The sequence below is a fragment of the Bufo gargarizans genome, unplaced genomic scaffold (assembly GCF_014858855.1).
Source record: "Bufo gargarizans isolate SCDJY-AF-19 unplaced genomic scaffold, ASM1485885v1 fragScaff_scaffold_762_pilon, whole genome shotgun sequence".
In the NCBI taxonomy this organism is placed as follows: Eukaryota; Metazoa; Chordata; class Amphibia; order Anura; family Bufonidae; genus Bufo; species Bufo gargarizans.
In genome coordinates, this window is record NW_025334180.1 from 1 (window position 1) to 26,158 (window position 26,158).

At 58.3% G+C, this 26,158-nt stretch overlaps 1 protein-coding gene across 1 annotated transcript; it reads right to left on the bottom strand.

The window, feature by feature from the left end:
• Positions 1-37: 37 nt before the first annotated feature.
• VASH1 (vasohibin 1) lies at positions 38-26,158 on the bottom strand. The gene is made up of 6 exons (XM_044273567.1): positions 25,416-26,158; positions 25,235-25,323; positions 24,997-25,053; positions 19,055-19,129; positions 218-599; positions 38-148 (listed from the first exon to the last, which is right to left on the bottom strand). Exons 1-6 carry the CDS (start codon positions 25,596-25,598, stop codon positions 38-40), a joined length of 897 nt encoding a protein of 298 aa, XP_044129502.1. The 5' UTR covers positions 25,599-26,158.

The window sequence follows — 26,158 nt, forward strand, 5'->3', positions numbered from 1 at the left end:
TCTGCGTGGCCCTATTGAAATGCATTAAAGCCATGAGTTACCGTCTGTCCAGCCGCTCCCTGCGCTGTGGGCTGGCCTGTCCTCGCTGGGGGGATGGGGTGACCTCCCTTCTTCGCTCCTTAGGGGGTGATGGGGGTCCTTTGATTATCTGCAAGTAAAAAGCCAGCATTAGTGAGTGAGGCGGCCCCCGGGGCCCCCGCTGGGTGCGGATCATTACCCTGAGTCTCATCTCTCTGCTGTGGCGCTCCAGTTCCCTGCGCAGCTCCTCCGCACCCAGGTTCTGCGCGTCCAGCACTGACTGTTTCCAGTCAATCTGCTCCACGCTGTGTGGGTCATGTGACACGTATGGGCCAATCTTTATCTTCCAGAGCGTGTGCCAGCAGCGAGCGTAGGCGTCCTGGAAATCCGTCATCAGCTCGTGCAGGCTCCTGTGCCGCAGAGGCTTGTACATCAGGTCCTCCCGCCGGCTGATTCCGAGCGCCCCAAAGTATCCGCCCCAGTGCAGGCCCAGCACAATATGGCGGAAGCAGCCGCCCGCAAACTGGGTCTTGAAGCTGATGGGGAATCGCTCCAGGCCGGGGATGCTGTTGGTCAGGTATCTGGAGGGGTAGGCTCAGGAGCAAAATGGAGACCTTGGACTCATGTCTCCAGTCACAGCAAAAGCTGCAGACACTTAGGTATAAGATCGGCGCTGATTCACACGGAGCCGCACGGAATCTTTACCTTTTATTATCATCCCATACAATACATTCCGCTAATAACTCCCAGTCTCCTCGGTCCGGTTTTCGTTCCAATAATCGCCAGTCCGGTATATGACCCGCAGGACGCTGCTATTGCGCACAAGTTGTCGCTTCTATCTCTGACTGACGCCGATCACAACGGTTTCCGGAGATAAGAACGCGCCCAGTTGTATCACAAAACACAGTCCCCGGTGCATCTCCGCAGCAGACGGGCGACGCGGGCGCGTTCCACCGCTTATCAGTACCGTCCATGTGTCTCTGAACGTTCTATAGTTGGTTTCCAAAGGTTTGGCGCGTTCTTACAATTTCGCATAAATTTTTGTTTAAAAATCTGCATAAAAAATCGTATGAAACAATCGCATTGGTCTTCACAGGATGTGCGTCAGTCAGCACCGGCGGCCACGCTGGCGGCTCGCCTCCCCTCGTCATCCGCTGCAGCGCGATTTTCTTATTTTTTGACTATTTTTATGCATGCAATTTTTTTTTTTAATGCGATTTTTCTTATATGATGCGTTTTTTCTTTCTTGGTGCGTTTTTTGCATCTATCAGTACTGGGTTCGCTGGGTCATATTTCCTTAACCCCCCTAATTCCAGTTATAAGCGCGTTAATCACTATATTCTGTGTTTATGGCGATTCTTCCCTTCCCGTTTCCGTCCTCCGAGGCCGCCATCTTCAGAATGAGGCCACGTCCTGGCCGTGCTGCTGTAGATTTGCGACATTCAGGGAGGATCGCAGCCCCACACGGTGGACGCCCTACATCTGCAGAAAGCCGGAGAGCTCTAGCTCTGTGTCTATCCTCTCCAGCGATGGCCGGCCGCGCGGCTCGTACTGTTGGGATAGTCGTCTTCACGTCCGTTTGTGATCTTATTGAGATGTTCTGATATTCTGGTCTTTCCTGTCTGTTAGTCTGACCGATGTGGGGCACTGGGTTCGGTGGGCCGCGCTGGAGGGGTTACATGCGAGGGGAAGACGCTCGGAGTTGAGGAAATCGCGGTTGTTTTGCACCCGATACGTATTCCGCACGGGGATTCGGCCAGCGTTGTACATTAGTTTTGTTGAAGGGGCGATCTGTGTGCCCTGGGGCCTTAGTGACGAGCCGCTGACACGGGGCCCATGGTCTTATCATATCGAACATGGCGCCAATGCCGTTTAATCCACTGCGTTATTCGCCTGGATTGGGCGTTGTAGGCAGAAGTAACTCCTAGCGGGGTCCGGGGGGGGGTCATAAAAGTGTCTTCTGTGCAGCCGAGGCTTCTTCAGGTGCGGCCCTGAATGTCGCAGATCTATGGCAGCACGGCCAGGACGTGGCCTCATTCTGAAGATGGCGGCCTCGGAGGACAGGAACGTACGAATCGCCATAAATATCGGATACATTGATTAACGTGCTTATAACTGGAATTAGGGGGGTTAAGGAAATATGACCCAGCGAACCCAGTACTGATAGATGCAAAAAACGCATCATATAAGAAAAATCGCATAAAAAAATCGCATGCATAAAAATAGTCGAAAAATAAGAAAATCGCATTGACTATGAACTTCTAAGCGAATGTGGGCGGTCGCCGTCATTAGAAATACCGTAAAATCGGCAGAATAATCAGATGTGTGAAAAATTCACATGTAAGGAATCCATATCCTTGTTTTTCCACTGACGGGTATAAACCCCACAATTCACGCGCCGCCCCCGAAACGCGCGGTCGATGCGTCACCCACAAGGACCCGCGATGCACCGGCCTCTGTCGTCTACAAGGATTTCGAGGATTTGAAAATAGACGCTTCGCATAACTTGCCTCAAACCTGCTGGGAACACAAGCCACGTGACGCGCTCGGCACCGAGACGCCGCGCTGCAGCGGATGACGAGGGGAGGCGAGCCGCCAGCGTGGCCGCCGGCGCTGACTGACGCACATCCTGTGAAGACCAATGCGATTGTTTCATACGATTTTTTAATGCAGATTTTTAAACGAAAATTTATGCAAAATTGTAAGAACGCGCCAAACCTTTGGAAACCAATGGACGGTATTGATAAGCGGTGGAACGCGCCTGTGTCGCCCGTCTGCTGCGGAGATGCACCGGGGACTGTGTTTTGTGATACAACTGGGCGCGTTCTTATCTCCGGAAACCGCTGTGATCGGCGTCAGTCAGAGATAGAAGCGACAACTTCTGCGCAATAGCAGCGTCATATACCGGACTGGCGGATATTGGACTGCGGTGACATCCAGAAAACCGGACCGCGGAGACTGGGAGTTATTAGCGGAATCTATTGTATCGGATGATAATAAAAGGTAAAGATTCCGCGCGGCTCCGTGTGACTCAGCGCCGATCTTATACTGACAGATCAGATTGTGCCCCGTATGAGACGTGGTGTAACTGCGGCCTTGTGCCTTCAGCTCTGGATGTGACCGGAGTATGAGACGTGGTGTAACTGCGGCCTTGTGCCTTCAGCTCTGGATGTGACCGGAGTATGAGACGTGGTGTAACTGCGGCCTTGTGCCTTCAGCTCTGGATGTGACCGGAGTATGAGACGTGGTGTAAGTGCCGCCTTGTGCCTTCAGCTCTGGATGTGACCGGAGTATGAGACGTGGTGTAAGTGCCGCCTTGTGCCTTCAGCTCCGGATGTGACCGGAGTATGAGACGTGGTGTAACTGCGGCCTTGTGCCTTCAGCTCTGGATGTGACTGGAGTATGAGACGTGGTGTAACTGCGGCCTTGTGCCTTCAGCTCTGGATGTGACCGGAGTATGAGACGTGGTGTAACTGCGGCCTTGTGCCTTCAGCTCTGGATGTGACCGGAGTATGAGACGTGGTGTAACTGCGGCCTTGTGCCTTCAGCTCTGGATGTGACCGGAGTATGAGACGTGGTGTAACTGCGGCCTTGTGCCTTCAGCTCTGGATGTGACCGGAGTATGAGACGTGGTGTAACTGCGGCCTTGTGCCTTCAGCTCTGGATGTGACCGGAGTATGAGACGTGGTGTAACTGCGGCCTTGTGCCTTCAGCTCTGGATGTGACCGGAGTATGAGACGTGGTGTAACTGCGGCCTTGTGCCTTCAGCTCTGGATGTGACCGGAGTATGAGACGTGGTGTAACTGCGGCCTTGTGCCTTCAGCTCTGGATGTGACCGGAGTATGAGACGTGGTGTAACTGCGGCCTTGTGCCTTCAGCTCTGGATGTGACCGGAGTATGAGACGTGGTGTAACTGCGGCCTTGTGCCTTCAGCTCTGGATGTGACCGGAGTATGAGACGTGGTGTAACTGCGGCCTTGTGCCTTCAGCTCTGGATGTGACCGGAGTATGAGACGTGGTGTAACTGCGGCCTTGTGCCTTCAGCTCTGGATGTGACCGGAGTATGAGACGTGGTGTAACTGCGGCCTTGTGCCTTCAGCTCTGGATGTGACCGGAGTATGAGACGTGGTGTAACTGCGGCCTTGTGCCTTCAGCTCTGGATGTGACCGGAGTATGAGACGTGGTGTAACTGCGGCCTTGTGCCTTCAGCTCTGGATGTGACCGGAGTATGAGACGTGGTGTAACTGCGGCCTTGTGCCTTCAGCTCCTGGATGTGACCGGAGTATGAGACGTGGTGTAACTGCGGCCTTGTGCCTTCAGCTCTGGATGTGACCGGAGTATGAGACGTGGTGTAACTGCGGCCTTGTGCCTTCAGCTCTGGATGTGACCGGAGTATGAGACGTGGTGTAACTGCGGCCTTGTGCCTTCAGCTCCGGATGTGACCGGAGTATGAGACGTGGTGTAACTGCGGCCTTGTGCCTTCAGCTCTGGATGTGACCGGAGTATGAGACGTGGTGTAAGTGCGGCCTTGTGCCTTCAGCTCTGGATGTGACCGGAGTATGAGACGTGGTGTAACTGCGGCCTTGTGCCTTCAGCTCTGGATGTGACCGGAGTATGAGACGTGGTGTAACTGCGGCCTTGTGCCTTCAGCTCTGGATGTGACCGGAGTATGAGACGTGGTGTAAGTGCGGCCTTGTGCCTTCAGCTCTGGATGTGACCGGAGTATGAGACGTGGTGTAACGTGCGGCCTTGTGCCTTCAGCTCTGGATGTGACCGGAGTATGAGACGTGGTGTAACTGCGGCCTTGTGCCTTCAGCTCTGGATGTGACCGGAGTATGAGACGTGGTGTAAGCTGCGGCCTTGTGCCTTCAGCTCTGGATGTGACCGGAGTATGAGACGTGGTGTAACTGCGGCCTTGTGCCTTCAGCTCTGGATGTGACCGGAGTATGAGACGTGGTGTAAGTGCGGCCTTGTGCCTTCAGCTCTGGATGTGACCGGAGTATGAGACGTGGTGTAACTGGCGGCCTTGTGCCTTCAGCTCTGGATGTGACCGGAGTATGAGACGTGGTGTAACTGCGGCCTTGTGCCTTCAGCTCTGGATGTGACCGGAGTATGAGACGTGGTGTAAGTGCCGCCTTGTGCCTTCAGCTCCGGATGTGACCGGAGTATGAGACGTGGTGTAAGCTGCGGCCTTGTGCCTTCAGCTCTGGATGTGACCGGAGTATGAGACGTGGTGTAACTGCGGCCTTGTGCCTTCAGCTCGGATGTGACCGGAGTATGAGACGTGGTGTAAGTGCGGCCTTGTGCCTTCAGCTCTGGATGTGACCGGAGTATGAGACGTGGTGTAACTGCGGCCTTGTGCCTTCAGCTCTGGATGTGACCGAGGAGTATGAGACGTGGTGTAACTGCGGCCTTGTGCCTTCAGCTCTGGATGTGACCGGAGTATGAGACGGGTGTAAGTGCGGCCTTGTGCCTTCAGCTCTGGATTGTGACCGGAGTATGAGACGTGGTGTAACTGCGGCCTTGTGCCTTCAGCTCTGGATGTGACCGGAGTATGAGACGTGGTGTAAGTGCGGCCTTGTGCCTTCAGCTCTGGATGTGACCGGAGTATGAGACGTGGTGTAACTGCGGCCTTGTGCCTTCAGCTCTGGATGTGACCGGAGTATGAGACGTGGTGTAACTGCGGCCTTGTGCCTTCAGCTCTGGATGTGACCGGAGTATGAGACGTGGTGTAACTGCGGCCTTGTGCCTTCAGCTCTGGATGTGACCGGAGTATGAGACGTGGTGTAAGTGCGGCCTTGTGCCTTCAGCTCTGGATGTGACCGGAGTATGAGACGTGGTGTAAGTGCGGCCTTGTGCCTTCAGCTCTGGATGTGACCGGAGTATGAGACGTGGTGTAACGTGCGGCCTTGTGCCTTCAGCTCTGGATGTGACCGGAGTATGAGACGTGGTGTAACTGCGGCCTTGTGCCTTCAGCTCTGGATGTGACCGGAGTATGAGACGTGGTGTAAGTGCGGCCTTGTGCCTTCAGCTCGGATGTGACCGGAGTATGAGACGTGGTGTAAGTGCGGCCTTGTGCCTTCAGCTCTGGATGTGACCGGAGTATGAGACGTGGTGTAAGTGCGGCCTTGTGCCTTCAGCTCTGGATGTGACCGGAGTATGAGACGTGGTGTAACTGCGGCCTTGTGCCTTCAGCTCTGGATGTGACCGGAGTATGAGACGTGGTGTAAGTGCGGCCTTGTGCCTTCAGCTCTGGATGTGACCGGAGTATGAGACGTGGTGTAACTGCGGCCTTGTGCCTTCAGCTCTGGATGTGACCGGAGTATGAGACGTGGTGTAAGCTGCGGCCTTGTGCCTTCAGCTCTGGATGTGACCGGAGTATGAGACGTGGTGTAACTGCGGCCTTGTGCCTTCAGCTCTGGATGTGACCGGAGTATGAGACGTGGTGTAACTGCGGCCTTGTGCCTTCAGCTCTGGATGTGACCGGAGTATGAGACGTGGTGTAACTGCGGCCTTGTGCCTTCAGCTCTGGATGTGACCGGAGTATGAGACGTGGTGTAACTGCGGCCTTGTGCCTTCAGCTCTGGATGTGACCGGAGTATGAGACGTGGTGTAAGTGCGGCCTTGTGCCTTCAGCTCTGGATGTGACCGGAGTATGAGACGTGGTGTAAGTGCGCCTTGTGCCTTCAGCTCTGGATGTGACCGGAGTATGAGACGTGGTGTAATGCGCCTTGTGCCTTCAGCTCTGGATGTGACCGGAGTATGAGACGTGGTGTAACTGCGGCCTTGTGCCTTCAGCTCTGGATGTGACCGGAGTATGAGACGTGGTGTAAGTGCGGCCTTGTGCCTCAGCTCTGGATGTGACCGGAGTATGAGACGTGGTGTAAGTGCCGGCCTTGTGCCTTCAGCTCTGGATGTGACCGGAGTATGAGACGTGGTGTAACTGCGGCCTTGTGCCTTCAGCTCTGGATGTGACCGGAGTATGAGACGTGGTGTAAGCTGCGGCCTTGTGCCTTCAGCTCTGGATGTGACCGGAGTATGAGACGTGGTGTAAGTGCGGCCTTGTGCCTTCAGCTCTGGATGTGACCGGAGTATGAGACGTGGTGTAAGTGCGGCCTTGTGCCTTCAGCTCTGGATGTGACCGGAGTATGAGACGTGGTGTAACTGCGGCCTTGTGCCTTCAGCTCTGGATGTGACCGGAGTATGAGACGTGGTGTAACTGCGGCCTTGTGCCTTCAGCTCTGGATGTGACCGGAGTATGAGACGTGGTGTAAGTGCGGCCTTGTGCCTTCAGCTCTGGATGTGACCGGAGTATGAGACGTGGTGTAAGTGCGGCCTTGTGCCTTCAGCTCTGGATGTGACCGGAGTATGAGACGTGGTGTAACGTGCGGCCTTGTGCCTTCAGCTCTGGATGTGACCGGAGTATGAGACGTGGTGTAACTGCGGCCTTGTGCCTTCAGCTCTGGATGTGACCGGAGTATGAGACGTGGTGTAAGTGCGGCCTTGTGCCTTCAGCTCTGGATGTGACCGGAGTATGAGACGTGGTGTAACTGCGGCCTTGTGCCTTCAGCTCTGGATGTGACCGGAGTATGAGACGTGGTGTAACTGCGGCCTTGTGCCTTCAGCTCTGGATGTGACCGGAGTATGAGACGTGGTGTAACTGCGGCCTTGTGCCTTCAGCTCTGGATGTGACCGGAGTATGAGACGTGGTGTAACTGCGGCCTTGTGCCTTCAGCTCTGGATGTGACCGGAGTATGAGACGTGGTGTAAGTGCGGCCTTGTGCCTTCAGCTCGGATGTGACCGGAGTATGAGACGTGGTGTAAGTGCGGCCTTGTGCCTTCAGCTCTGGATGTGACCGGAGTATGAGACGTGGTGTAAGTGCGGCCTTGTGCCTTCAGCTCTGGATGTGACCGGAGTATGAGACGTGGTGTAACTGCGGCCTTGTGCCTTCAGCTCTGGATGTGACCGGAGTATGAGACGTGGTGTAAGTGCGGCCTTGTGCCTTCAGCTCGGATGTGACCGGAGTATGAGACGTGGTGTAAGTGCCGCCTTGTGCCTTCAGCTCCGGATGTGACCGGAGTATGAGACGTGGTGTAACTGCGGCCTTGTGCCTTCAGCTCTGGATGTGACCGGAGTATGAGACGTGGTGTAACTGCGGCCTTGTGCCTTCAGCTCTGGATGTGACCGGAGTATGAGACGTGGTGTAAACTGCGGCCTTGTGCCTTCAGCTCTGGATGTGACCGGAGTATGAGACGTGGTGTAAGCTGCGGCCTTGTGCCTTCAGCTCTGGATGTGACCGGAGTATGAGACGTGGTGTAAGTGCGGCCTTGTGCCTTCAGCTCTGGATGTGACCGGAGTATGAGACGTGGTGTAAGTGCGGCCTTGTGCCTTCAGCTCTGGATGTGACCGGAGTATGAGACGTGGTGTAACGTGCGGCCTTGTGCCTTCAGCTCTGGATGTGACCGGAGTATGAGACGTGGTGTAACTGCGGCCTTGTGCCTTCAGCTCTGGATGTGACCGGAGTATGAGACGTGGTGTAACTGCGGCCTTGTGCCTTCAGCTCTGGATGTGACCGGAGTATGAGACGTGGTGTAACTGCGGCCTTGTGCCTTCAGCTCTGGATGTGACCGGAGTATGAGACGTGGTGTAACTGCGGCCTTGTGCCTTCAGCTCTGGATGTGACCGGAGTATGAGACGTGGTGTAAGTGCGGCCTTGTGCCTTCAGCTCGGATGTGACCGGAGTATGAGACGTGGTGTAACTGCGGCCTTGTGCCTTCAGCTCCTGGATGTGACCGGAGTATGAGACGTGGTGTAACTGCGGCCTTGTGCCTTCAGCTCTGGATGTGACCGGAGTATGAGACGTGGTGTAACTGCGGCCTTGTGCCTTCAGCTCTGGATGTGACCGGAGTATGAGACGTGGTGTAAGTGCGGCCTTGTGCCTTCAGCTCTGGATGTGACCGGAGTATGAGACGTGGTGTAACTGCGGCCTTGTGCCTTCAGCTCTGGATGTGACCGGAGTATGAGACGTGGTGTAACTGCGGCCTTGTGCCTTCAGCTCTGGATGTGACCGGAGTATGAGACGTGGTGTAAGTGCGGCCTTGTGCCTTCAGCTCTGGATGTGACCGGAGTATGAGACGTGGTGTAACTGCGGCCTTGTGCCTTCAGCTCTGGATGTGACCGGAGTATGAGACGTGGTGTAAGTGCGGCCTTGTGCCTTCAGCTCTGGATGTGACCGGAGTATGAGACGTGGTGTAACTGCGGCCTTGTGCCTTCAGCTCTGGATGTGACCGGAGTATGAGACGTGGTGTAACTGCGGCCTTGTGCCTTCAGCTCTGGATGTGACCGGAGTATGAGACGTGGTGTAACTGCGGCCTTGTGCCTTCAGCTCTGGATGTGACCGGAGTATGAGACGTGGTGTAACTGCGGCCTTGTGCCTTCAGCTCTGGATGTGACCGGAGTATGAGACGTGGTGTAACTGCGGCCTTGTGCCTTCAGCTCTGGATGTGACCGGAGTATGAGACGTGGTGTAAGTGCGGCCTTGTGCCTTCAGCTCTGGATGTGACCGGAGTATGAGACGTGGTGTAACTGCGGCCTTGTGCCTTCAGCTCTGGATGTGACCGGAGTATGAGACGTGGTGTAACTGCGGCCTTGTGCCTTCAGCTCTGGATGTGACCGGAGTATGAGACGTGGTGTAACTGCGGCCTTGTGCCTTCAGCTCTGGATGTGACCGGAGTATGAGACGTGGTGTAACTGCGGCCTTGTGCCTTCAGCTCTGGATGTGACCGGAGTATGAGACGTGGTGTAAGTGCGGCCTTGTGCCTTCAGCTCTGGATGTGACCGGAGTATGAGACGTGGTGTAACTGCGGCCTTGTGCCTTCAGCTCTGGATGTGACCGGAGTATGAGACGTGGTGTAACTGCGGCCTTGTGCCTTCAGCTCTGGATGTGACCGGAGTATGAGACGTGGTGTAACTGCGGCCTTGTGCCTTCAGCTCTGGATGTGACCGGAGTATGAGACGTGGTGTAACTGCGGCCTTGTGCCTTCAGCTCTGGATGTGACCGGAGTATGAGACGTGGTGTAACTGCGGCCTTGTGCCTTCAGCTCTGGATGTGACCGGAGTATGAGACGTGGTGTAACTGCGGCCTTGTGCCTTCAGCTCTGGATGTGACCGGAGTATGAGACGTGGTGTAACTGCGGCCTTGTGCCTTCAGCTCTGGATGTGACCGGAGTATGAGACGTGGTGTAACTGCGGCCTTGTGCCTTCAGCTCTGGATGTGACCGGAGTATGAGACGTGGTGTAACTGCGGCCTTGTGCCTTCAGCTCTGGATGTGACCGGAGTATGAGACGTGGTGTAACTGCGGCCTTGTGCCTTCAGCTCTGGATGTGACCGGAGTATGAGACGTGGTGTAACTGCGGCCTTGTGCCTTCAGCTCTGGATGTGACCGGAGTATGAGACGTGGTGTAACTGCGGCCTTGTGCCTTCAGCTCTGGATGTGACCGGAGTATGAGACGTGGTGTAACTGCGGCCTTGTGCCTTCAGCTCTGGATGTGACCGGAGTATGAGACGTGGTGTAACTGCGGCCTTGTGCCTTCAGCTCTGGATGTGACCGGAGTATGAGACGTGGTGTAACTGCGGCCTTGTGCCTTCAGCTCTGGATGTGACCGGAGTATGAGACGTGGTGTAACGTGCGGCCTTGTGCCTTCAGCTCTGGATGTGACCGGAGTATGAGACGTGGTGTAACTGCGGCCTTGTGCCTTCAGCTCTGGATGTGACCGGAGTATGAGACGTGGTGTAACTGCGGCCTTGTGCCTTCAGCTCTGGATGTGACCGGAGTATGAGACGTGGGTGTAACTGCGGCCTTGTGCCTTCAGCTCTGGATGTGACCGGAGTATGAGACGTGGTGTAACTGCGGCCTTGTGCCTTCAGCTCTGGATGTGACCGGAGTATGAGACGTGGTGTAACTGCGGCCTTGTGCCTTCAGCTCTGGATGTGACCGGAGTATGAGACGTGGTGTAACTGCGGCCTTGTGCCTTCAGCTCTGGATGTGACCGGAGTATGAGACGTGGTGTAACTGCGGCCTTGTGCCTTCAGCTCTGGATGTGACCGGAGTATGAGACGTGGTGTAACTGCGGCCTTGTGCCTTCAGCTCTGGATGTGACCGGAGTATGAGACGTGGTGTAACTGCGGCCTTGTGCCTTCAGCTCTGGATGTGACCGGAGTATGAGACGTGGTGTAACTGCGGCCTTGTGCCTTCAGCTCTGGATGTGACCGGAGTATGAGACGTGGTGTAACTGCGGCCTTGTGCCTTCAGCTCTGGATGTGACCGGAGTATGAGACGTGGTGTAACTGCGGCCTTGTGCCTTCAGCTCTGGATGTGACCGGAGTATGAGACGTGGTGTAACTGCGGCCTTGTGCCTTCAGCTCTGGATGTGACCGGAGTATGAGACGTGGTGTAACTGCGGCCTTGTGCCTTCAGCTCTGGATGTGACCGGAGTATGAGACGTGGTGTAACTGCGGCCTTGTGCCTTCAGCTCCGGATGTGACCGGAGTATGAGACGTGGTGTAACTGCGGCCTTGTGCCTTCAGCTCTGGATGTGACCGGAGTATGAGACGTGGTGTAAGTGCGGCCTTGTGCCTTCAGCTCCGGATGTGACCGGAGTATGAGACGTGGTGTAAGTGCGGCCTCGTGCCGTCAGCTCTGGATGTGACCGGAGTACGAGACGTAGTGTAAGTGCGGCCTTGTGCCTTCAGCTCCGGATGTGACCGGAGTATGAGACGTGGTGTAACTGCGGCCTTGTGCCTTCAGCTCTGGATGTGACCGGAGTACGAGACGTGGTGTAAGTGCGGCCTTGTGCCTTCAGCTCTGGATGTGACCGGAGTACGAGACGTGGTGTAAGTGCGGCCTTGTGCCTTCAGCTCTGGATGTGACCGGAGTATGAGACGTGGTGTAACTGCGGCCTTGTGCCTTCAGCTCTGGATGTGACCGGAGTATGAGACGTGGTGTAACTGCGGCCTTGTGCCTTCAGCTCTGGATGTGACCGGAGTATGAGACGTGGTGTAAGTGCCGCCTTGTGCCTTCAGCTCTGGATGTGACCGGAGTATGAGACGTGGTGTAACTGCGGCCTTGTGCCTTCAGCTCTGGATGTGACCGGAGTATGAGACGTGGTGTAACTGCGGCCTTGTGCCATCAGCTCTGGATGTGACCGGAGTATGAGACGTGGTGTAAGTGCGGCCTTGTGCCTTCAGCTCCGGATGTGACCGGAGTATGAGATGTGGTGTAAGTGCGGCCTCGTGCCGTCAGCTCTGGATGTGACCGGAGTACGAGACGTGGTGTAAGTGCGGCCTTGTGCCTTCAGCTCCGGATGTGACCGGAGTATGAGACGTGGTGTAACTGCGGCCTTGTGCCTTCAGCTCTGGATGTGACCGGAGTATGAGACGTGGTGTAACTGCGGCCTTGTGCCTTCAGCTCCGGATGTGACCGGAGTATGAGACGTGGTGTAACTGCGGCCTTGTGCCTTCAGCTCTGGATGTGACCGGAGTATGAGACGTGGTGTAAGTGCGGCCTTGTGCCTTCAGCTCTGGATGTGACCGGAGTATGAGATGTGTAACTGTGGCCTTGTGCCTTCAGCTCTGGATGTGACCGGAGTATGAGACGTGGTGTAACTGCGGCCTTGTGCCTTCAGCTCTGGATGTGACCGGAGTATGAGACGTGGTGTAACTGCGGCCTTGTGCCTTCAGCTCTGGATGTGACCGGAGTATGAGACGTGGTGTAAGTGCGGCCTTGTGCCTTCAGCTCTGGATGTGACCGGAGTATGAGACGTGGTGTAACTGCGGCCTTGTGCCTTCAGCTCTGGATGTGACCGGAGTATGAGACGTGGTGTAACTGCGGCCTTGTGCCTTCAGCTCTGGATGTGACCGGAGTATGAGACGTGGTGTAAGTGCGGCCTTGTGCCTTCAGCTCTGGATGTGACCGGAGTATGAGACGTGGTGTAACTGCGGCCTTGTGCCATCAGCTCTGGATGTGACCGGAGTATGAGACGTGGTGTAAGTGCCGCCTTGTGCCTTCAGCTCTGGATGTGACCGGAGTATGAGACGTGGTGTAACTGCGGCCTTGTGCCGTCAGCTCTGGATGTGACCGGAGTATGAGACGTGGTGTAACTGCGGCCTTGTGCCTTCAGCTCTGGATGTGACCGGAGTATGAGACGTGGTGTAACTGCGGCCTTGTGCCTTCAGCTCTGGATGTGACCGGAGCATGAGACGTGGTGTAAGTGCGGCCTTGTGCCTTCAGCTCCGGATGTGACCGGAGTATGAGATGTGTAACTGTGGCCTTGTGCCTTCAGCTCTGGATGTGACCGGAGTATGAGACGTGGTGTAACTGCGGCCTTGTGCCTTCAGCTCTGGATGTGACCGGAGTATGAGACGTGGTGTAACTGCGGCCTTGTGCCATCAGCTCTGGATGTGACCGGAGTATGAGACGTGGTGTAACTGCGGCCTTGTGCCTTCAGCTCTGGATGTGACCGGAGTATGAGACGTGGTGTAACTGCGGCCTTGTGCCTTCAGCTCTGGATGTGACCGGAGTATGAGATGTGTAACTGTGGCCTTGTGCCTTCAGCTCTGGATGTGACCGGAGTATGAGACGTGGTGTAACTGCGGCCTTGTGCCTTCAGCTCTGGATGTGACCGGAGTATGAGACGTGGTGTAACTGCGGCCTTGTGCCTTCAGCTCTGGATGTGACCGGAGTATGAGACGTGGTGTAACTGTGGCCTTGTGCCTTCAGCTCTGGATGTGACCGGAGTATGAGACGTGGTGTAAGTGCGGCCTTGTGCCTTCAGCTCTGGATGTGACCGGAGTATGAGACGTGGCCTTGTGCCTTCAGCTCTGGATGTGACCGGAGTATGAGACGTGGTGTAAGTGCGGCCTTGTGCCTTCAGCTCTGGATGTGACTGGAGTATGAGACGTGGTGTAACTGTGGCCTTGTGCCTTCAGCTCTGGATGTGACCGGAGTATGAGACGTGGTGTAACTGCGGCCTTGTGCCTTCAGCTCTGGATGTGACCGGAGTATGAGACGTGGTGTAACTGCGGCCTTGTGCCTTCAGCTCTGGATGTGACCGGAGTATGAGACGTGGTGTAACTGCGGCCTTGTGCCTTCAGCTCTGGATGTGACCGGAGTATGAGACGTGGTGTAACTGCGGCCTTGTGCCTTCAGCTCTGGATGTGACCGGAGTATGAGACGTGGTGTAAGTGCGGCCTTGTGCCTTCAGCTCTGGATGTGACCGGAGTATGAGACGTGGTGTAAGTGCGGCCTTGTGCCTTCAGCTCTGGATGTGACCGGAGTATGAGACGTGGTGTAACTGCGGCCTTGTGCCTTCAGCTCTGGATGTGACCGGAGTATGAGACGTGGTGTAACTGCGGCCTTGTGCCTTCAGCTCTGGATGTGACCGGAGTATGAGACGTGGTGTAAGTGCCGCCTTGTGCCTTCAGCTCTGGATGTGACCGGAGTATGAGACGTGGTGTAACTGCGGCCTTGTGCCTTCAGCTCTGGATGTGACCGGAGTATGAGACGTGGTGTAACTGCGGCCTTGTGCCTTCAGCTCCGGATGTGACCGGAGTATGAGACGTGGTGTAACTGCGGCCTTGTGCCTTCAGCTCCGGATGTGACCGGAGTATGAGACGTGGTGTAACTGCGGCCTTGTGCCTTCAGCTCTGGATGTGACCGGAGTATGAGACGTGGTGTAACTGCGGCCTTGTGCCATCAGCTCTGGATGTGACCGGAGTATGAGACGTGGTGTAAGTGCGGCCTTGTGCCTTCAGCTCCGGATGTGACCGGAGTATGAGATGTGGTGTAAGTGCGGCCTCGTGCCGTCAGCTCTGGATGTGACCGGAGTACGAGACGTGGTGTAAGTGCGGCCTTGTGCCTTCAGCTCCGGATGTGACCGGAGTATGAGACGTGGTGTAACTGCGGCCTTGTGCCTTCAGCTCTGGATGTGACCGGAGTATGAGACGTGGTGTAACTGCGGCCTTGTGCCTTCAGCTCCGGATGTGACCGGAGTATGAGACGTGGTGTAACTGCGGCCTTGTGCCTTCAGCTCTGGATGTGACCGGAGTATGAGACGTGGTGTAAGTGCGGCCTTGTGCCTTCAGCTCTGGATGTGACCGGAGTATGAGATGTGTAACTGTGGCCTTGTGCCTTCAGCTCTGGATGTGACCGGAGTATGAGACGTGGTGTAACTGCGGCCTTGTGCCTTCAGCTCTGGATGTGACCGGAGTATGAGACGTGGTGTAACTGCGGCCTTGTGCCTTCAGCTCTGGATGTGACCGGAGTATGAGACGTGGTGTAAGTGCGGCCTTGTGCCTTCAGCTCTGGATGTGACCGGAGTATGAGACGTGGTGTAACTGCGGCCTTGTGCCTTCAGCTCTGGATGTGACCGGAGTATGAGACGTGGTGTAACTGCGGCCTTGTGCCTTCAGCTCTGGATGTGACCGGAGTATGAGACGTGGTGTAAGTGCGGCCTTGTGCCTTCAGCTCTGGATGTGACCGGAGTATGAGACGTGGTGTAACTGCGGCCTTGTGCCATCAGCTCTGGATGTGACCGGAGTATGAGACGTGGTGTAAGTGCCGCCTTGTGCCTTCAGCTCTGGATGTGACCGGAGTATGAGACGTGGTGTAACTGCGGCCTTGTGCCGTCAGCTCTGGATGTGACCGGAGTATGAGACGTGGTGTAACTGCGGCCTTGTGCCTTCAGCTCTGGATGTGACCGGAGTATGAGACGTGGTGTAACTGCGGCCTTGTGCCTTCAGCTCTGGATGTGACCGGAGCATGAGACGTGGTGTAAGTGCGGCCTTGTGCCTTCAGCTCCGGATGTGACCGGAGTATGAGATGTGTAACTGTGGCCTTGTGCCTTCAGCTCTGGATGTGACCGGAGTATGAGACGTGGTGTAACTGCGGCCTTGTGCCTTCAGCTCTGGATGTGACCGGAGTATGAGACGTGGTGTAACTGCGGCCTTGTGCCATCAGCTCTGGATGTGACCGGAGTATGAGACGTGGTGTAACTGCGGCCTTGTGCCTTCAGCTCTGGATGTGACCGGAGTATGAGACGTGGTGTAACTGCGGCCTTGTGCCTTCAGCTCTGGATGTGACCGGAGTATGAGATGTGTAACTGTGGCCTTGTGCCTTCAGCTCTGGATGTGACCGGAGTATGAGACGTGGTGTAACTGCGGCCTTGTGCCTTCAGCTCTGGATGTGACCGGAGTATGAGACGTGGTGTAACTGCGGCCTTGTGCCTTCAGCTCTGGATGTGACCGGAGTATGAGACGTGGTGTAACTGTGGCCTTGTGCCTTCAGCTCTGGATGTGACCGGAGTATGAGACGTGGTGTAAGTGCGGCCTTGTGCCTTCAGCTCTGGATGTGACCGGAGTATGAGACGTGGCCTTGTGCCTTCAGCTCTGGATGTGACCGGAGTATGAGACGTGGTGTAAGTGCGGCCTTGTGCCTTCAGCTCTGGATGTGACTGGAGTATGAGACGTGGTGTAACTGTGGCCTTGTGCCTTCAGCTCTGGATGTGACCGGAGTATGAGACGTGGTGTAACTGCGGCCTTGTGCCATCAGCTCTGGATGTGACCGGAGTATGAGACGTGGTGTAACTGCGGCCTTGTGCCTTCAGCTCTGGATGTGACCGGAGTATGAGACGTGGTGTAACTGCGGCCTTGTGCCTTCAGCTCTGGATGTGACCGGAGTATGAGACGTGGTGTAAGTGCGGCCTTGTGCCTTCAGCTCTGGATGTGACCGGAGTATGAGACGTTGTGTAAGTGCCGCCTTGTGCCTTCAGCTCTGGATGTGACCGGAGTATGAGACGTGGTGTAACTGTGGCCTTGTGCCTTCAGCTCCGGATGTGACCGGAGTATGAGACGTGGTGTAACTGCGGCCTTGTGCCTTCAGCTCTGGATGTGACCGGAGTATGAGACGTGGTGTAACTGCGGCCTTGTGCCTTCAGCTCTGGATGTGACCGGAGTATGAGACGTGGTGTAAGTGCGGCCTTGTGCCTTCAGCTCTGGATGTGACCGGAGTATGAGACGTGGTGTAACTGCGGCCTTGTGCCGTCAGCTCTGGATGTGACCGGAGTATGAGACGTGGTGTAACTGCGGCCTTGTGCCTTCAGCTCTGGATGTGACCGGAGTATGAGACGTGGGGTAAGTGCGGCCTTGTGCCTTCAGCTCTGGATGTGACCGGAGTATGAGACGTGGTGTAACTGCGGCCTTGTGCCTTCAGCTCTGGATGTGACCGGAGTATGAGACGTGGTGTAACTGCGGCCTTGTGCCTTCAGCTCTGGATGTGACCGGAGTATGAGACGTGGTGTAAGTGCGGCCTTGTGCCTTCAGCTCTGGATGTGACCGGAGTATGAGACGTGGTGTAACTGCGGCCTTGTGCCTTCAGCTCCGGATGTGACCGGAGTATGAGACGTGGTGTAAGTGCCGCCTTGTGCCTTCAGCTCTGGATGTGACCGGAGTATGAGACGTGGTGTAACTGTGGCCTTGTGCCTTCAGCTCTGGATGTGACCGGAGTATGAGACGTGGTGTAACTGCGGCCTTGTGCCTTCAGCTCTGGATGTGACCGGAGTATGAGACGTGGTGTAACTGCGGCCTTGTGCCGTCAGCTCTGGATGTGACCGGAGTATGAGACGTGGTGTAACTGCGGCCTTGTGCCTTCAGCTCTGGATGTGACCGGAGTATGAGACGTGGTGTAAGTGCGGCCTTGTGCCTTCAGCTCTGGATGTGACCGGAGTATGAGACGTGGTGTAACTGCGGCCTTGTGCCTTCAGCTCTGGATGTGACCGGAGCATGAGACGTGGTGTAAGTGCCGCCTTGTGCCTTCAGCTCTGGATGTGACCGGAGTATGAGACGTGGTGTAACTGTGGCCTTGTGCCTTCAGCTCTGGATGTGACCGGAGTATGAGACGTGGTGTAACTGCGGCCTTGTGCCTTCAGCTCTGGATGTGACCGGAGTATGAGACGTGGTGTAACTGCGGCCTTGTGCCGTCAGCTCTGGATGTGACCGGAGTATGAGACGTGGTGTAACTGTGGCCTTGTGCCTTCAGCTCTGGATGTGACCGGAGTATGTGGCACCCAGACCCGGACGTCTCCACAGAAGTTCGGTTTGGGGTCGGAGTTCTGTAGATGATTATTTCCCTTATAACACGGTTGCTAGGAGACGGTCGGGATGGGGACCCGATCCTTATTATTTCCCTTATAACGCGGTTACACGGGAATATACAGGATGCACAGTACAATAGCGCAAAATAATACAATCACGTAACGCTCCTCAGTCCACCTGATCGCGGCATCTCTTCTGTCTTCTGTGAGGAGAAGGACCTTTGATGAGGTCACTGCGCCCGTCACATGGTCCATCACATGATCTTTACCGTGGTGACTGACCATGTGATGGACCATGTGACGAGCGCAGTGACATCATCAAAGGTCCTTCTCACAGAAGACAGAAGAGATGCCGCGATCAGGTGGACTGAGGAGCGTTACGTGATTGTATTATTTTGCGCTATTGTACTGTGCATCCTGTATATTCCCGTGTAACCATGTTATAAGGGAAAATAATAATGATTGGGTCTCCATCCCGACCGTCTCCTAGCAACCGTGCGTGAAAATCGCACCGCATCCGCACTTGCTTGCGATTTTCACGCAGCCCCATTCACTTCTATGGGGCCTGCGTTACGTGAAAATCGCACAATATAGAGCATGCGTGAAAATCACCGCTCGTTCACAGCCCCATAGAAATGACTGGGTCCGGAGTCAGTGCGGGTGCGATGCGTTCACCTCACGTATCGCATCCGCGCGGAAATCTCGCCCGTGTGCCTAATGGTCGCCTGGGGCGCCGGACACTAAGACTGTCATTTATTGCACCTGACTGGTTAGAATCGGACGAGCAGAGGGCGAAGCTTTTCGGAGGCACCTAATGCCTCAGGCCTCTTCTTGTTTCTCCTCTGTCGCCCCCTCCCGGGCCCCGCCGGCGCCGCGCGGTGAAGGATACATGCCCAGGATGACGGCCTCCAGACATTTGATGGGGAGAGCTTCCTTAGTCATCTCTTTGGCCAGATCCATCAGCCTGCAGGACGACAGAGAAAGTGAGGTATGGAGGGCCCCGGGCCCCGGTCTGTCATCCCTCACCGGCTCATTCAGGGAGGAGGTATGGAGGGTCCCGGACCCCGGTCTGTCATCCCTCAGTGGCTCATACAGGGAGGAGGTATGGAGGGCCCCGGGCCCCGGTCTGTCATCCCTCAGTGGCTCATACAGGGAGGAGGTATGGAGGGCCCCGGACCCCGGTCTGTCATCCCTCAGTGGCTCATACAGGGAGGAGGTATGGAGGGCCCCGGACCCTAGTCTGTCATCCCTCACCGGCTCATACAGGGAGGAGGTATGGAGGGCCCCGGGCCCCGGTCTGTCATCCCTCAGTGGCTCATACAGGGAGGAGGTATGGAGGGCCCCGGGCCCCGGTCTGTCATCCCTCAGTGGCTCATACAGGGAGGAGGTATGGAGGGCCCCGGACCCTAGTCTGTCATCCCTCACCGGCTCATACAGGGAGGAGGTATGGAGGGCCCCGGACCCCGGTCTGTCATCCCTCACCGGCTCATTCAGGGAGGAGGTATGGAGGGTCCCGGACCCCGGTCTGTCATCCCTCAGTGGCTCATACAGGGAGGAGGTATGGAGGGCCCCGGGCCCCGGTCCGTCATCCCTCAGTGGCTCATACAGGGAGGAGGTATGGAGGGCCCCGGGCCCCGGTCCGTCATCCCTCAGTGGCTCATACAGGGAGGAGGTATGGAGGGCCCCGGTCTGTCATCCCTCAGTGGCTCATACAGGGAGGAGGTATGGAGGGCCCCGGGCCCCGGTCTGTCATCCCTCAGTGGCTCATACAGGGAGGAGGTATGGAGGGTCCCGGACCCCGGTCCGTCATCCCTCAGTGGCTCATACAGGGAGGAGGTATGGAGGGCCCCGGGCCCCGGTCTGTCATCCCTCAGTGGCTCATACAGGGAGGAGGTATGGAGGGCCCCAGGCCCCGGTCTGTCATCCCTCAGTGGCTCATACAGGGAGGAGGTATGGAGGGCCCCGGACCCCGGTCTGTCATCCCTCACCGGCTCATACAGGGAGGAGGTATGAAGGGCCCCGGGCCCCGGTCTGTCATCCCTCACCGGCTCATACAGGGAGGAGGTATGGAGGGCCCCGGACCCCGGTCTGTCATCCCTCAGGGGCTCATACAGGGAGGAGGTATGGAGGGCCCCGGGCCCCGGTCTGTCATCCCTCAGTGGCTCATACAGGGAGGAGGTATGGAAGGTCCCGGACCCCGGTCTGTCATCCCTCACCGGCTCATACAGGGAGGAGGTATGGAGGGCCCCGGACCCCGGTCTGTCATCCCTCACCGGCTCATACAGGGAGGAGGTATGGAGGGTCCCGGACCCCGGTCTGTCATCCCTCAGTGGCTCATACAGGGAGGAGGTATGGAGGGTCCCGGGCCCCGGTCCGTCATCCCTCAGTGGCTCATACAGGGAGGAGGTATGGAGGGCCCCGGGCCCCGGTCTGTCATCCCTCACCGGCTCATACAGGGAGGAGGTATGGAGGGTCCCGGACCCCGGTCTGTCATCCCTCAGTGGCTCATACAGGGAGGAGGTATGGAGGGTCCCGGACCCCGGTCTGTCATCCCTCAGTGGCTCATACAGGGAGGAGGTATGGAGGGCCCCGGGCCCCGGTCTGTCATCCCTCAGTGGCTCATACAGGGAGGAGGTATGGAGGGTCCCGGACCCCGGTCCGTCATCCCTCAGTGGCTCATACAGGGAGGAGGTATGGAGGGTCCCGGACCCCGGTCTGTCATCCCTCACCGGCTCATACAGGGAGGAGGTATGGAGGGCCCCGGTCTGTCATCCCTCAGTGGCTCATACAGGGAGGAGGTATGGAGGGCCCCGGACCCCAGTCTGTCATCCCTCAGTGGCTCATACAGGGAGGTGGTATGGAGGGCCCCGGGCCCCGGTCTGTCATCCCTCACCGGCTCATACAGGGAGGAGGTATGGAGGGCCCCGGACCCCAGTCTGTCATCCCTCACCGGCTCATACAGAGAGGAGGTATGGAGGGCCCCGGACCCCGGTCTGTCATCCCTCACTGGCCCATACAGGGAGGAGGTATGGAGGGTCCCGGGCCCCGGTCTGTCATCCCTCACCGGCTCATACAGGGAGGAGGTATGGAGGGTCCCGGACCCCAGTCTGTCATCCCTCACCGGCTCATACAGGGAGGAGGTATGGAGGGCCCCGGGCCCCGGTCTGTCATCCCTCACCGGCTCATACAGAGAGGAGGTATGGAGGGCCCCGGACCCCGGTCTGTCATCCCTCAGTGGCTCATACAGGGAGGAGGTATGGAGGGCCCCGGACCCCAGTCTGTCATCCCTCAGTGGCTCATACAGGGAGGTGGTATGGAGGGCCCCGGGCCCCGGTCTGTCATCCCTCACCGGCTCATACAGGGAGGAGGTATGGAGGGCCCCGGACCCCAGTCTGTCATCCCTCACCGGCCCATACAGGGAGGAGGTATGGAGGGCCCCGGACCCTAGTCTGTCATCCCTCAGTGGCTCATACAGGGAGGAGGTATGGAGGGCCCCGGACCCCGGTCTGTCATCCCTCACCGGCTCATACAGGGAGGAGGTATGGAGGGCCCCGGTCCGTCATCCCTCACCGGCTCATACAGGGAGGAGGTATGGAGGGCCCCGGACCCCAGTCTGTCATCCCTCAGTGGCTCATACAGGGAGGAGGTATGGAGGGCCCCGGACCCCGGTCTGTCATCCCTCAGTGGCTCATACAGGGAGGAGGTATGGAGGGCCCCGGACCCCGGTCTGTCATCCCTCACCGGCTCATACAGGGAGGAGGTATGGAGGGCCCCGGGCCCCGGTCTGTCATCCCTCAGTGGCTCATACAGGGAGGAGGTATGGAGGGCCCCAGTCCCCGGTCTGTCATCCCTCAGTGGCTCATACAGGGAGGAGGTATGGAGGGCCCCGGGCCCCGGTCTGTCATCCCTCAGTGGCTCATACAGGGAGGAGGTATGGAGGGCCCCGGACCCCGGTCTGTCATCCCTCAGTGGCTCATACAGGGAGGAGGTATGGAGGGCCCCGGGCCCCGGTCTGTCATCCCTCACCGGCTCATACAGGGAGGAGGTATGGAGGGCCCCGGGCCCCGGTCTGTCATCCCTCAGTGGCTCATACAGGGAGGAGGTATGGAGGGCCCCGGACCCCGGTCTGTCATCCCTCACCGGCTCATACAGGGAGGAGGTATGGAGGGCCCCGGACCCCGGTCTGTCATCCCTCACCGGCTCATACAGGGAGGAGGTATGGAGGGCCCCGGGCCCCGGTCTGTCATCCCTCAGTGGCTCATACAGGGAGGAGGTATGGAGGGCCCCGGACCCCGGTCTGTCATCCCTCACCGGCTCATACAGGGAGGAGGTATGGAGGGCCCCGGACCCCGGTCTGTCATCCCTCAGTGGCTCATACAGGGAGGAGGTATGGAGGGCCCCGGACCCCGGTCTGTCATCCCTCAGTGGCTCATACAGGGAGGAGGTATGGAGGGCCCCGGACCCCGGTCTGTCATCCCTCAGTGGCTCATACAGGGAGGAGGTATGGAGGGCCCCGGACCCCAGTCTGTCATCCCTCACCGGCTCATACAGAGAGGAGGTATGGAGGGCCCCGGACCCCGGTCTGTCATCCCTCACCGGCTCATACAGGGAGGAGGTATGGAGGGCCCCGGGCCCCGGTCTGTCATCCCTCAGTGGCCCATACAGGGAGGAGGTATGGAGGGCCCCGGACCCCGGTCTGTCATCCCTCACCGGCTCATACAGGGAGGAGGTATGGAGGGCCCCGGACCCCGGTCTGTCATCCCTCACCGGCTCATACAGGGAGGAGGTATGGAGGGCCCCGGGCCCCGGTCTGTCATCCCTCAGTGGCTCATACAGGGAGGAGGTATGGAGGGCCCCGGACCCCGGTCTGTCATCCCTCACCGGCTCATACAGGGAGGAGGTATGGAGGGCCCCGGACCCCGGTCTGTCATCCCTCAGTGGCTCATACAGGGAGGAGGTATGGAGGGCCCCGGTCTGTCATCCCTCACCGGCTCATACAGGGAGGAGGTATGGAGGGTCCCGGGCCCCGGGCCCCGGTCTGTCATCCCTCACCGGCTCATACAGGGAGGAGGTATGAAGGGCCCCGGGCCCCGGTCTGTCATCCCTCAGTGGCTCATACAGGGAGGAGGTATGGAGGGTCCCGGACCCCAGTCTGTCATCCCTCACCGGCCCATACAGGGAGGAGGTATGGAGGGCCCCGGACCCTAGTCTGTCATCCCTCAGTGGCTCATACAGGGAGGAGGTATGGAGGGCCCCGGACCCTAGTCTGTCATCCCTCAGTGGCTCATACAGGGAGGAGGTATGGAGGGCCCCGGACCCTAGTCTGTCATCCCTCAGTGGCTCATACAGGGAGCAGGTATGGAGGGCCCCGGACCCCGGTCTGTCATCCCTCACTGGCTCATACAGGGAGGAGGTATGGAGGGCCCCGGACCCTAGTCTGTCATCCCTCAGTGGCCCATACAGGGAGGAGGTATGGAAGGTCCCTGGCCCCGGTCCGTCATCCCTCACCGGCTCATACAGGGAGGAGGTATGGAGGGCCCCGGGCCCCGGTCCGTCATCCCTCAGTGGCTCATACAGGGAGGAGGTATGGAGGGCCCCGGGCCCCGGTCCGTCATCCCTCACCGGCTCATACAGGGAGGAGGTATGGAGGGCCCCGGTCCCCGGTCTGTCATCCCTCAGTGGCTCATACAGGGAGGAGGTATGGAGGGCCCCGGGCCCCGGTCTGTCATCCCTCAGTGGCTCATACAGGGAGGAGGTATGGAGGGCCCCGGACCCCGGTCTGTCATCCCTCAGTGGCTCATACAGGGAGGAGGTATGGAGGGCCCCGGGCCCCGGTCTGTCATCCCTCAGTGGCTCATACAGGGAGGAGGTATGGAGGGCCCCGGGCCCCGGTCTGTCATCCCTCACCGGCTCATACAGGGAGGAGGTATGGAGGGCCCCGGTCTGTCATCCCTCACCGGCTCATACAGGGAGGAGGTATGGAGGGCCCCGGACCCCGGTCTGTCATCCCTCAGTGGCTCATACAGGGAGGAGGTATGGAGGGCCCCGGGCCCCGGTCTGTCATCCCTCACCGGCTCATACAGGGAGGAGGTATGGAGGGCCCCGGGCCCCGGTCCGTCATCCCTCACCGGCCCATACAGGGAGGAGGTATGGAGGGCCCCGGGCCCCGGTCTGTCATCCCTCACCGGCTCATACAGGGAGGAGGTATGGAGGGTCCCGGACCCTAGTCTGTCATCCCTCAGTGGCTCATACAGGGAGGAGGTATGGAGGGTCCCGGACCCCAGTCTGTCATCCCTCAGTGGCCCATACAGGGAGGAGGTATGGAGGGCCCCGGGCCCCGGTCCGTCATCCCTCAGTGGCTCATACAGGGAGAAGGTATGGAGGGCCCCGGGCCCCGGTCTGTCATCCCTCACCGGCTCATACAGGGAGGAGGTATGGAGGGTCCCGGACCCTAGTCTGTCATCCCTCAGTGGCTCATACAGGGAGGAGGTATGGAGGGTCCCGGACCCCAGTCTGTCATCCCTCAGTGGCCCATACAGGGAGGAGGTATGGAGGGCCCCGGGCCCCGGTCCGTCATCCCTCAGTGGCTCATACAGGGAGAAGGTATGGAGGGCCCCGGACCCCGGTCTGTCATCCCTCACCGGCTCATACAGGGAGAAGGTATGGAGGGCCCCGGACCCCGGTCTGTCATCCCTCAGTGGCTCATACAGGGAGAAGGTATGGAGGGCCCCGGACCCCGGTCTGTCATCCCTCACCGGCTCATACAGGGAGGAGGTATGGAGGGCCCCGGGCCCCGGTCCGTCATTTGCTGACCCCTCTGCTCTCACTCACCCGGTCAGTGGCCGCGTCTTCTTGATCTCGAAGAACTGGGTCCCCGTGTGATTGTATCTGAGCCATGAGTTAAGGTCACAGCCGGCCCGGGCTCCGGAGTCTAGGTGTGGCCCCAGAATGGAGGAGACACTGTGGTCATTGGGAAATGGTCGGCGGGATTTGCTGATCACATGACTGCCGGCTGCAGCCGCGGACCCCGTTATGACCCCTCTGGGGGAGAAGGATCGGTGAAGGATACTGCAGCTCTCGGATGTATCTCTGCACGGCCTCCACGCGCTCGGGCACTGAGGCGGCGGATGTCAGCGCGGGCACTGGTGGGACTGGCACCTGTGGATGAATGCGGACGCCGGTCACTCCCCAGCACTACGCCCACACCCCGCACCCCCTGTACAGAGTCAGACCCCCGGCGGGGCACTTACCCGGGCCAGATCCACAGCGCTCCGGATTGACTTGACAAGAGTCTCGCCATCTGGATGAGTCCGTGCCACGTATGCCCACATCCGCTCCCATGTGGGCCCATCTATAGGTAGGCCCCCCCTATTCACATAAAATGGGACCCCTCCATCTTCATCCACAACGCCGTTGGAAAGACCCTCAGACATTCCTGATCCACCCACCTGTGGCCCCCACACATCACTCCCTGCTGCTTCTTCCCGGGCCCCAAAACAGTGCGTAGCTGGAGCCACTGTCACCCATCAACTGGATGTTACCTTTCCAAAGCCATTCACACCTGGGCCCCCGCAGACAGCAGCCCCCTACTCCTGGGACCCCGCAGACAGCAGCCCCCTACTCCTGGGCCCCCGCAGACAGCAGCCCCCTACTCCTGGGACCCCGCAGACAGCAGCCCCCTACTCCTGGGCCCCCGCAGACAGCAGCCCCCTACTCCTGGGACCCCGCAGACAGAAGCCCCCTACTCCTGGGACCCCGGCGCAGACAGCAGCCCCCTAATCCTGGGACCCCGGCGCAGACAGCAGCCCCCTAATCCTGGGACCCCGGCGCAGACAGCAGCCCCCTAATCCTGGGCCCCTGCAGACAGCAGCCCCCTAATCCTGGGACCCCGGCGCAGACAGCAGCCCCCTAATCCTGGGCCCCTGCAGACAGCAGCCCCCTACTCCTGGGACCCCGCAGACAGCAGCCCCCTACTCCTGGGACCCCGGCGCAG

Bases quoted from the DNA above. Each gene is read 5' to 3' on its own strand.
- VASH1 (XM_044273567.1), bottom strand. From the start codon at position 25,598: ATGTCTGAGGGTCTTTCCAACGGCGTTGTGGATGAAGATGGAGGGGTC. The intron at 25,324-25,415 runs GTAAGTGCCCCG...ATTCATCCACAG, and splicing joins GCGCTGTGGATCTGGCCCGG to GTGCCAGTCCCACCAGTGCC. The intron at 19,130-24,996 runs GTGAGTGAGAGC...GTCGTCCTGCAG, and splicing joins AAGACGCGGCCACTGACCGG to GCTGATGGATCTGGCCAAAG.